At 47.1% G+C, this 12,256-nt stretch overlaps 2 protein-coding genes across 2 annotated transcripts; one reads left to right on the forward strand and one right to left on the reverse strand.

Moving 5' to 3' along the window:
• Nucleotides 1-20: 20 nt before the first annotated feature.
• LOC119339424 (trihelix transcription factor ASIL1-like) lies at nt 21-1,457 on the forward strand. Its single transcript, XM_037611492.1, has one exon. The coding sequence runs from the start codon at nt 163-165 to the stop codon at nt 1,114-1,116; it is 954 nt and encodes a 317-aa protein (XP_037467389.1). The 5' UTR covers nt 21-162; the 3' UTR covers nt 1,117-1,457.
• Nucleotides 1,458-2,294: 837 nt separating this feature from the next.
• Nucleotides 2,295-5,968, reverse strand: LOC119306229 (polyadenylate-binding protein 1-like). The gene is made up of 6 exons (XM_037582511.1): nt 5,768-5,968; nt 5,554-5,638; nt 4,072-4,142; nt 3,388-3,579; nt 3,214-3,305; nt 2,295-2,706 (listed from the first exon to the last, which is right to left on the reverse strand). The coding sequence occupies exons 1-6, from the start codon at nt 5,894-5,896 to the stop codon at nt 2,658-2,660; spliced, it is 618 nt and encodes a 205-aa protein (XP_037438408.1). The 5' UTR covers nt 5,897-5,968; the 3' UTR covers nt 2,295-2,657.
• Between the last annotated feature and the right edge of the window lie 6,288 nt (nt 5,969-12,256).

The following is a 12,256-nucleotide window of genomic DNA, read 5'->3' on the forward strand; positions in this document are numbered from 1 at the left end:
CTTTCACCGCGCGGCCCACCCCACCCACGCCCGCCAGCGGGCGGGCGCCCGCGGCCCACCTCCACCGCACCGCGCCTCCTTATATGACCGGTTCTCCACCTCCTCCTCCTCCGTTCCCCATCTCCACCACCACCACCAAACCCTAGCCGCCGTGCTGCGACCATGTCCTCCTCCTCGTCGCTCAAGCAGGACGACGTCCCCTCCTCCCCGGAGCTCCCCCCGCTGGCCGCGCCAGGCATCGCGGCGGCGGCCGCCGCGGCCGCGGCCGCCGCTTCGTCCGGCGGCGGAGGGGGAGGGGTAGGGGCGGGCGGCGGCTCCGGGAGGAGGCTGCCCCCGCCGTGCTGGACGCACGAGGAGACCCTCGCGCTAATCGAGGCGTACCGTGACAAGTGGGAGGCGCTCAAGAAGGGCAACCTGCGGGCGGCAGACTGGGACGAGGTCGCCGGCGCCGTCACCGCCCGCTGCGGGAGGTTCCCCACCGCCACCTACAAGTCCGGCGTGCAGTGCCGCCACAAGATCGAGAAGCTCCGCAAGCGGTACCGCGCCGAGCGGACGCGCTCCATGGGGCGCTCCAAGGGCCCCAAGTGGCCCTTCTTCCCGCTCCTCCACGACCTCGCCGGCGGCGGGGTCCCCGACGCCAGCCCCAACCCCATCATCAAGATCAAGCCCAGGGGAAACGCCACCCCGGCGTCCCCTTCCCCCGTGTCGTCCCCCTCGTCCGAGGACGCCGGGCGGAGCAGGAGCCTCCACGGCCTCATCTCCAACGGCGGGGGCGGCAGCGGGCTGCGCTTCACCATCCCCAAGGCTTCGCGCACCAAGCCGGGGGTCCCGCGGGAGGCGAGGCCGGACCGGGACAGGGGCGAGGAGGACCCGGAGGCGGAGGCCATGACGGAGGTGGCGTCGGCACTGAGGGCCGTCGGCGAGGGGTTCCTGAGGATGGAGGAGCGCAGGCTGGAGCTCTCGCTCCAGATGGAGAAGGAGCGGATGGAGTCGGAGATGAAGCGCACCCAGGCGCTGCTCGACGCGCAGCAGCTCTTTGTCGAGGCGTTCCTCGGCAAGCAGCAGCCGCACCACAAGAAGCTGGTCTCCTCCGCCGCTGCTATGGAGGAGGATTGAGAACTAGAGCTCCGGCGCAGCCTCAGCTCAACTCCGTGTTGATGGATGCTTGCTGGCTTTGTTAGTTAACTCCGTGTTGATGTGATGTTTCTACTCTTCTTGTGTTTGGATGGTTGATTTAAGAAGTGAAGGGCAAAGAATGTAGGTGTAGGATATGGCTGTGGGAGGATTTAGAAAGTGTTCATTTGTAATCAGTGTGTTGTCTTTTGAGTTGCTGTTTATGGTGGGGAAAAGAAAAGAGTGCAGCTTAGCTTTGCTGGGAAAATCATCATCTGGTCACTGCTTGCTTCTTTGTCTTGCTGCTGCTTTACTATTGTCAAGATTGTCTCACAGTGAGCCAAGGTGTGATTGTTATGATAGTTGTAATCAACATTCTATCACTCATGGAGAGTTTGTTATGGATGGCCCTTGCGTAACTATCAACTGGGTACTTTGAATTTCACAGTTGCTGCAGGAATTGAACTATCAACTAGTACTGTGAGTTTTACAGTTGCTGCACCAATTGAACTATCAACCGGGCACTGTGAGTTTCACAGTTCCTGCTGGAATTGAACTGTTTGTAGTATGAATTCCTATGGAATTCCTGGGCGCCACAGAACACTGCCATTACACTACTGAAGACGAGGGACGGCTGAACATCAATGAGGGCATGAAAGTTGCAAGCTGCGGCTGTAACTAATGTCACTGGATACGATATCTGTTCTTCTCAACCTTGAACTTTTCCATTCCCTCCGCCCCGTAGGGTGTATAGGGCGGGGTGCGGGTGCTCCTAGGTCGGTAATTTGATTGACTAACCAAATATATATTTGTGATGAAAAACATATGTTTAGAAGCTTCATCTTGTGTATGATTATAATGATATGCTTTTCATGACATACAATTTGATTAGTCAAATCAACGACCGTCCTATGCGCCGGACCTGAGGGAGGGTGTGAATTCACGAGGGTTCAGAACAAAAGCACCATAGCCAGAAGATAAGCCTCATGGAAGAAACGAACCTTTGTGCTGCCTGTAAACCTGCAACTGCACACCCTACACCTGCAGCGGCCATAAGGACTCGACATATCAAATTTGAAATCTCGGACAGGTGCCATGTTTTCTCGCATGACAAAAGCGGAAAACCAAAGGCAACCACTCCATCGGAATGGAACATCACCAGCTAACAAGCCAACCAAACATGAACTAACAGGCATAATGTATATCGCCAATGGTTGCAGATAATTCAGGTCCAACTGCTTAGAACTCATCAGAGCAAGCAGAGTACACAACTTTGCCAACAATTCTGACTCAAAATTCGATAAAACTTCAAAGCTAAAGTCAACGGTATAAAACCCACCAGGCCGGCTGATCACGGGATAATTCGGAACATAGGTTCATTCCTAAGGTAAAAGTGATGTCATCATGGTCTGATGGGAGGTATGACAACAAGGAGACTATATAACTTTCAGAAGTCGCAGCCTTTCAGTGTCTTTGCCTGTATCTTCTGTATGTATCATGGAAATTCGCTAGCAAAAAACTGAAGTCACAGCAACCCGGCAGAATCAGTAATAGGGATAGAACCTGGGTGACCTCCTGAACCTGGGTGACCTCCTGCAGAGAAAAACAGAACATCAGAAAGGTCATCCTGGGAATTCTGTTTGAATTTCTCTCATCTTGGGCCCCATTTTGGATTTTTGGTAACCTCAGGAAAAGAGGAGATCCCAGGGAATAAAAGTTCGCCTGAATGTTTGATGCACAACTAGTCGGATGCATTAGAAGAATGGCCTCCGCATGTCATATTCTTCGAATCCTTTCATTTACTTTATATTATATACAGTTTACGATTGAAATTCTGCTCTATTCAAACAGAAGTACTGGGTTGGTTTTGATTAGGCTTAGGCAAAATTTCCAATGAAATCAGGATAAACCAAAATTAAGCTGAAAAGATCAATATCTAGAAACAGTCGCTAAAAAATGATTCACCTAGAAAAATTCCATTAGTCCTACCTAAGCCATAATTGGAAACATGCTGACTTAAGCCCAACCAAATTTACAATATCGTATTTCTTAATCTTTCCACATCTAAGTGCAATACATCTTCATGAAGAGACACCTTACCCAAATGCTGGATAGGGGGGATAGTAAGGTTGAAACGGGTGCCTTCCCCTATGGTGGCTCATTCCTGGAACATTAGTTCTTTTTGGACACACCTATAAAAAAAGAGCACGCAAGTAAATGTTAGAAAGTTCAAAACAACAGTGAGTGCAAATTGTAAAAAGGTTCGTTTTGAACCTTCAATGGACGGCCATGCAGTTCTGTATCATTCAGCTGGAGAGCATTTTGGACTGCCTCAGCTTCATGAAACTCCACGTAAGCATATCCTTTGGGGTTGCCATAAAAGTCTGTCAGAATTGTAACCCTGTTGATAGTTCCACAATCCTGAAAATGCTCCTGAACTTCCTCTGGCAAACACCCATAGTCAACCTGAGGCAAGGTGGTAATAGTATACTTAAACAGCTGCACTGGAGTAGCTAAGAACTATTCAATGCTATTTTTAATTTATTTTTTCGAGAGAAGTACTCCCTCCGTTCACAAATATAAGCCGTTTTGGATATTTCAATATGGACTACATACGGGCTGAAATGAGTGAACAAACACACTAAAACGTGTCTTTATATATCCAATTCAGAAAGAAGTTAGAACATCTTATATTTGTGAACGGAGGGAGTACTAAAACAGCAGATGAGAATGCCATAAACCTCAGGAAGAAATGGGATGGTAAAATCAAGAAAGAAAGTATCATCTCAGTAGCAGTCATAATTTATTAAAAGTGCTTGCCGAAATCCAGATTCTTGGCGTAACAAATGGCAATGCAAAACTTTCTGGCTCTGTGTGCTACTGCATATTGGAAAGTTCTTCATGGACATGCTAGAAGTACACTTTAGGATAAGAAACAAAACTAGAAGAAAACCTCACATTTCCAACATAGATGGAGCGAGCATCCACCTCTGCCTTTTCGAGTGCGGTTACCGCTGCAGCTGGATCTTCTGAAAAAATAGACCGAAGGAGGAAAAAAGTGTAAACAGATTGTAGAGTTTAATGGCTAACTGAAGGCAGAGAGTCCATTAAAAATAATGAAACAGCGGCATGGCATGGCACTCATGATCAGAAAGAATCAAACGCAAAAGAAAGAAGATGCCGCCGCTTAGGATCTTTAATCAGCATCTATGTTTCTATTTATAACCATACTTATTAAGTAAGTATGTAAAGGGTGAGGCTTGAAGCAAACACTTAATCGTGTACACAATATCATCTTTAAATGCACCATATGTGTGCATTTTAAACCAGGTCATCTCACATTTCTCTTTGCTGTCAGAAAAATATCAGAAGCAGCAGTAAGCATGTACCAGTAGAAGAAGAAAAAAAGGTAACAACCATAAAACCATGCTTTCCATAGAACATGTTCATCAACTTCAAACCATCATCATGGTAACCTATTCTTACAGCTTTGGTTATGATATTTTCAAATGCACCATATGTGTGCATTATTATCTCGAATCAGGTACGTAAGCAGACCCCTTTCCTAATTTACATCGTTCATGATTGATTTGGGGCATTCTTTAGTGTCATTTGTCTAAAAAATTACTCCGTTCAGAACTGAATTCCATCTGGACACATCGGTAACATTTCGGGAAATGTGGAATGCAGGATGAGCTCAATGACTTGATGATGCTCTACAAAAGTGCAATTGTTGACGCTAGAAAATAACATTCTAATAACCGTCTCCGGATAGTAAATGTGACGAGTTGCGAGAAGGAAGATGGTTTACACTTTACAACAATTGTAGTAAATAATGCTTAGCAACACTAATCCACCACGTAACCAGGTGAGTCTAAGTAATGCACCATTATTATACCCCTACTCCAAAAGACAGCCATGTACGTAGCCCGCCCACGAGGTGCTACGGTCCTGCTTTACGCGTATAGGGGTCTGCCTAGCCCATGATTAGGCGCCGACATCACCCCCGCTGCCTGGCTATCACCTTAAACACTGTAACAATCCTTACCAAAGCTGTTCAAATGCATATTACTGGTACAACACAAATCAACAGAGCAATGAAATGAACAAACACACAATGCTGAAAAGATGCACTCACCCAGCACCTACAAGTACTCGAAGGCAGCAACTATTCCGACAACCAACCACACAGAGGTCGTCAGAAACGAAGAAACTAGGAGCCTGTTGACTGGAAAGTGAAGATCAAACCGATCACCTAGTGTCAGCGATTCCACATCGAGAGTAGCACAAATCTAATCACATGAATGACGCCCAAGTAACAAGGCGCTCGGGATCTCACGTGCATCCAACCAATTTCACTCCGGGCAACCACCAAAGACGAAACAAAGCGCTAATTACACGAGCAGAAACGGAGAGGGTGGTGGCGACTAGACAGATTACCATGCGTAGCGGCGGCGGCGACGGCTAGCATCTCGCGCTCGGTCTCCTCCAACTCCCGCAGCCTCCTCCGCATATCATCGATCTGCTGCACATCACCATACCGTACCCTATCCTCGTTAGCACCCGACGCCACGAACACCGCAGGCGCTCAAACCCTCGAAACGCGAGGCAAAGAGGCTACGCTGCAAGCTGTAACACACGCACGCACGCGAACCTGGTCCACGGAGGAGCGGTTGCGGTTGAATCCGTCGCCGCTGCCGCCGTTCCCGCCCTCGCCATTGCCTCCGGCGGCAGGGAGGACCTCGCCGTTCTCGATCGGGAGTGCGCGATTGCCCGAGGCCATCTCGCCGCCGCCGCAAGTGCTGGTTCGCTTGGTGCTCTCCCTCTTCAGTTACTTTTGTCTTGGTGATGACTAGCTCCTGTTGCCTCTTTTGGCGTGGCTTGGTTGGTTGGAGAGTACTTGTACACTTCAGACGGGAAAGCGAGTGGAAGATCCCACGGTTCTGTGTCTACAGATGTCAGATCGGACGGTCGGTTCGACCCACCCTAAAAAATGGAAGGGGGTTGTCGTTTCAAAATAAAAACCCTAGAGGAAGCACGGTAGAAAAAAAACATAGGGGAACTGTAAGAGAAATCCCTAGAGAAAATATAAGAAAATTATATTCTTTTCCAGCTAACTTCATTTTTTTCTTTGAAATGTTAACTCTATGCTGACATAGGGTAGCCGCTGGTTATAGGAACATCACAAATTTCACAACACAAGAGATAGTTGTCGTGGGGTAGACAACACTAAGCACAACTAATGCAGGAGATATGTGTGTCAACTGGAAGATCATGAGTAGATCTACATATCTTAGTTTTCTCGCATCTTTGACTTCAAGAAGTCTAGCAAGACTTTGACCATTGTCACCATAGTCGCTTTCTTGCGACAACTCCAACATGGACCTCCTTCGTGAGGTGATGGTCATTATCATTGGCTATGGATCAAAGGCGCTTTAGTCACACAAGGTGGCTTCACGGCATCACCCCTATGAGTTACCCCCTCTTCTTTTCTACTTAGTCGACAAATATCAGTTAGTAAGGGTGGAGCTCTAAGATGACAGCCGGATGCATTCTCGGTCGTCAAATTATAACGACGCTTCAAATCCATGACTTTTCTCATGCAAGCCCATTATTACGCACTTGAGCGCTAGATTTGTCGCATCTTGATGATTGGTGGGACCACAACATTCAAGCCATATGCAAGGAGGAGGGTAAATCCTTGGCGTATTTTCGAACATTTCGGAGGGAGAAACTGACATTTTTTGGTATGTCTTTGTCAATCACTAACGTGGACCATAAAGTGACGAAGGACATAATCAAGAGGGCGCAATGTTACAGACCATCTCCATGAATGCCATGATCATGCTCGGTTGGGCATGCTAACTCTTGGAAACTTTAAAACTTCCAGGAAATTGGTAAGTTTTCCAAGGTTACCGAGGTGAGTTGGTAGTCAAATCGGTAACCCATTTTTGGCTTTGCCTAAATATTGCCATGCCATTTTATGGAATCAAACCAAGCGCACCTCATAAATATCAGCAATGGGGTGTGCAATGGCGTATCCAGTGAGTTGAAGATTAAGTCATCAGGGATGGAGGTGGACGATCTAGATGGAGTACCCAGATTGAATCTACGAGTGTGCTAACTACACTCCAAGGGTTCTTGAAGCGTTCGAAGGACACCTTCCACCTAAGGACATGCTCTTATATGGGGGTCTTGGTTGGCGACCGTCGACCTCCGTCTTGATCATCTTGGCATGCAATTATTGGACTCTTCCGTCTTTGGTAGTATCCTTTTAATGAAACCAGGGGTGCCACTTCTAAGGGAACCATCTCCTCAGGCATGCCCTCCCCCTTCCTAAGTGACACACAAATACAGGAAAATATGACCCAAAATAGCACGTGTGCAACAGAAGAATGTGGTAAAACCATTTCCCCTTAATGGTAACCACAAGTGTAGGGGACCACAACATTCTTCGTTTGGAAGTATCGCAACCCAAATTCATATTCGACAAAAGGGGAGTCAAAATCCACACCTGGAAATAAATACTTGCTTTAGAGAATTTATTAGTAGAGAATGCAATGAAGTGATTGTTGCTTGATTGCAATAGTAACAAAAAGCTGCAATACCCAGCAATTGCCAAGTGCAAACTATCTTTCGAGAGAGTATCAATTAGAGAAAACATAGGCATGGGGATTGGTAAACGGATGTTGCATGGATTGATTCAATCATATAATAACACAAACGTAGGGTATAATTTGCTAACTCATATTATTTAACTCATATAGGCACGTATTCTGTATATTGTTGTATGTGTTTGCAATGAGAACTTGCACAACATCTTTTTGTCTTACCCTCCCGTTTCTGTGGGGTTCTCATGGAAATTAAGGGAAATTAAGTTGTTCATTTTATAGAACATCGGAACAAAGCATTAACACTTAATGAATACATGTAATCCTCACATTATAGCCATTCCATTGATATCCCGATTATTGTCACTTCGGGGTTTCCAATGCAAAACTATGAAATGTGCATAGAACTTGCAAGTATGACCCAAACACATAAATATTCATGAAACAAATGCGGTTCAAATATGAAAATCATATCACTCGGGCCCTAGCGAGAAGCATTATGCATAGCAAAGTCATAACAATATCAATCTCAGAACCTAAATGACACTAAGCATCAAACCCTAACAAATATGGTAACTATTAGATGATGTTCTCATCCAATTTCCATCCACCTCATGTGCCTACATGAGATTACTCACACATGGACGGGAGAAACACAGTGGTGATGATGAATAAGGAGTTGGTGATGTTGATGATGAAGATCTGCTCTCTTCAAAGGTCAAATCGGCCTCTAGATAGCCCTCCACGAAGAAGACAAATTAGCGGTTATCTTCGCCCCGTAGAAAATTAGGGAAAATCTTTATCGAGTTTTTAGGACGAGATATGATATATAGGTGAAAGAGGTCAGCCGAAGGATGCCTATGGCCCTCACTCACCCCTTGGCATGCCCCTAAGCTTGGGTATGTGGGCCTTGTGGGCAACCCCTTATGTCTCCGTGTCTCCTTTTCCTCCAACTTCCCCAAAAGTTATTTTTTACAATATTTGTTTTCCTTTATAAAAAGATAACACCAATACAATTTTTTTAAAACAACGCCAGCCCGGTCAGTTCTTATTCAAATTGTGCAAGATGGAGGACAAAAGATAGAAGTGTTCAAAAAAGTATTAAAGTATCACGGTGGAGAGCGAAGACCGTGATGGAAGAGAGGAAGGACAAGCAGAGGATTGTAGTCTTGCATCCAGGAGAAAATACTTGCAATGAAAGTCGATGAGCAGATGATCAATAGGAAGATCGAGGAGCACCAAAATCGTGCTCATGGATGCCGCCACGATGGTTGAAATGGTGAGACAATATGGAATGTTCTTTATGGTGGTGCTAGTGGTTGTGAGAATGAGAGTGCACGATTTGGTGAATTTTGATGAACTATGTGATACGTGGCGGCTCTTGATGAACTATGTTGGAATGCAATGCCTTTTGGATGACTTGTGTTCATATTTGTAGTTGAATTGTTGAATGCGGTTGATGAGCATATTCTTATAGCACTTTTTATGTATCCTTTTTACTAAGTATGTCCCGACTTAGGCTCATTTGTGGAATATATGAACCCTAAAGGACTATTTAAAGCATTTGCTTTACATTTGCAGGATGGGTGCGCCAAGGCACCATAATCCCTGCTGATTACACAAGAGACTTAGTCAAGATGACTATAAGGACCAACTAGCAAGCTTGTCAGGAGAAGAAGGACCTAAGCGAAAGATTGACTGATCAAGTGTGGACTGCCTTGGGTAATTAAGATAGCATCTAACGATATCATTAAATTCTTGGGTCCCTAGTATGTCCATTTTCTTATTATAAATTACTCCTCATTGTCACTATTTTGCACATTATAACTCAATTCTAATAGTTTTTCCTCTCGGTTTCCATGATTTACTAGAGGATGAGAATTGCTGGAAAGCTGCAGAACATGAGCAAAATAAGGACGAGTGGAGAAAAGAATTTTCTAGAGACCAAATAATTACAAGAAAGTTATATTAAATACTTTCAACATGGAAGTGAGCCAGGGGCACCTGGGCCCACTTGGGAAGACCCATGCAGGTCCCACATGGCCACCCCTGAACGCTTGGTGTGGGTGCGTGGGGCCCACAGGTGGCTTCCCAGTTGCCTTTGGTGCCCAATGGCCCTACGAAAGTGTAATCATAATGCCCTTAATCATATTTTGACCTACAAATTGCTTCGGCATCCGTCCGCGGGCATGGGGACCAGTCCACAGACACGGATGCGGTAGGTGGCCATCCATTGTTGCCTGCATACATTTTAAGTTGGGTTTCAACTAACCGAACGATTTTCGTGCAAACACGGTGGATTTTCATCAAAGTTCGGATAAAAAATAGCACAAATCATCCATACATAGCATGCAAATAAGTCTAGTACAACAATAGTTCATATTCAACGAGATTAAGGATCATGTCATCCCACACATACTGCCCCTTCAACATCATCCTACTATGCATGTGCATAAATGGTCGTACCTCCATCCGGTGGTACATCACGGCAGCACGTGAGGGCTAGAGCATGTGTAGAGCAACATTGAATGAATGAATCAATCAATCAACAAATTAAGCAAGAAGAAGCAAAACTTACGATCTCCTCTATCATGCGCAATGGCCACTTTGCCTCCAGCATATCAACCGTGCCATAAAACTTGGTGATGGAGGTCTGGATGGCGTACCATCGATACGATAACAACCTCACATTGCGATCATGGATGATGTGCATGTCGTAGGGTGCAATATTCATGCACTTGTTGCTAGAAGGTCCCCCCTCTGTTCCTGCCTACGAAACCCACGGATACGTCCAACCACGCATCGCACAAGAACTCATCCTCCATGGTTGAGTACCCCTCCATCCTTCATACTCTAAGAAAACGACATGGTGTTCGAAAATAACCTCAATAGCATTTGCCCGAACACCTACTGGGTGTGGTGACCGCCATGGACGGCGTCGATAGGGGGACGGAGTGTACCTGCCTACGGACGTGTCCTGGGTGGACGACGCCGTTGTGAAAGGCAAGTGGGCGCGTCGGTGCTCGTTGCAGAGGTCCAGCAATGCCTGTGTGCCAAACGGAGAGGTACAACGGCGACGTCAGAGGAGGAGGAGGGTGCGGATGTAAAAAAAGGGGGAAGATTGGAAGAAAATGGGACCGGGAGGGGGGATTTAGTGGGCTGGGGGTGTTGGAGTCCTACGTGGCTGTTGTCCAGACTCCGGCAAAGCCTCCCCCCTCCCCCCAAAACTTTGTCTCCGTTTTACATGAAAAAGTGCATCCGAACTGCCGAGCGCACTGATACAGGCCCACGTTAGATGACACCACACATCCGGACCGCACGGTCCAAACGTATACGGGCAGTTTGAGGATCAGCGTTGGAGATACCCTTACTTGTTATCTTACCTGTTTGCACCATTGAGCTGTAGATGTGTTTGAGCATCAATAAACCCGTCCCTGTGGTGAACTATGACAACTCATATACTTTGCACTGATCAGTGGTGCATTTGAATTGTATAATTATTGTTGAAATCTTGTGGAAATATTTGTGCAACAGGACAAAAGAGATAAGCTACTAGAAAAGTTACGGGAGTCAAGTTTCAAGGGGAGGGTTGGGTGTAACAACCTTTAACTCCTCCAAATTCGAGGAGTTGAGTTTGGAGTGTCTTTTGAGGACATAAATTTTAGGCCAATGCTAGGCGTCGGTCGACCGGCCCAGATTTCGGCTGATCGTTGTGCGTGCGTTGGATTGATTGCTTCCACGCAGTCTGATTTGGTCAATGATTCGTTCTTCCCCCTTCGTCCACCTCGCCCACCACCACCACACCCCCTACCAGCAAACTGCATATGCGCGTGCGAGGGCTCCACTGTCATTCATCCAGCGCGTCGGGTCGTCGTCGTCGTCCGCCTCAGTGGGTGCCGTCACACACAGTCGTCGGAAGACTCGCGTGCCGCGCGTGGTCCCTGCATGAAGCACCGCAACCCTTCCCCTGCTCGCGCATCTCCCTCCGCCAGTCGAAGCCCCCGACCATCGCCTGTTGCAGCGCCACTATGAAACGGTTGCAGCTCCACTGTTGGATGCAACTTCGCCAGTGAGGGTTGCAACTCCCACCCACGTTGGCTGCAGCCTTTTCCGCCGCCCCGCTGGTTAAAGCTTTTTCGTCGCTCAATGGATGTAACCTCGCCGGCGGCTAGTTCCAGCACTGCTTGATACTGGTTCCAGCAAAAAAGATCTCGCCAGCAGCAAGCAAACATTCTTGCTGGTTCGAGGCTTCCAGCAAATTTTATTGCCGGTCCCAGCAAAATGATCCTCGATGCCATCTGGTTCCAGCATTGGTCCACGGTGGTTGCAGCCTTTTCGCCAGGTGGCTCCAGCAAAAGAATATCTACAGTTGCAGCATCGGAGCTCGCCGTTTCCGTCGGCAGCGGTGGCTGCTGGTTGTAGCAAAGCATCAGCCGCCGGTAGGCGCCGACACTAGCCGTTGCAGCACCGTGCTCCACCCTGTCGCAGCTCTGGTCATCGTCGAGCAGCGACAGATGCAGCTGAGAGAGAAA

This window comes from Triticum dicoccoides, chromosome 1B, assembly GCF_002162155.2.
Source record: "Triticum dicoccoides isolate Atlit2015 ecotype Zavitan chromosome 1B, WEW_v2.0, whole genome shotgun sequence".
Lineage (NCBI taxonomy): Eukaryota > Viridiplantae > Streptophyta > Magnoliopsida > Poales > Poaceae > Triticum > Triticum dicoccoides.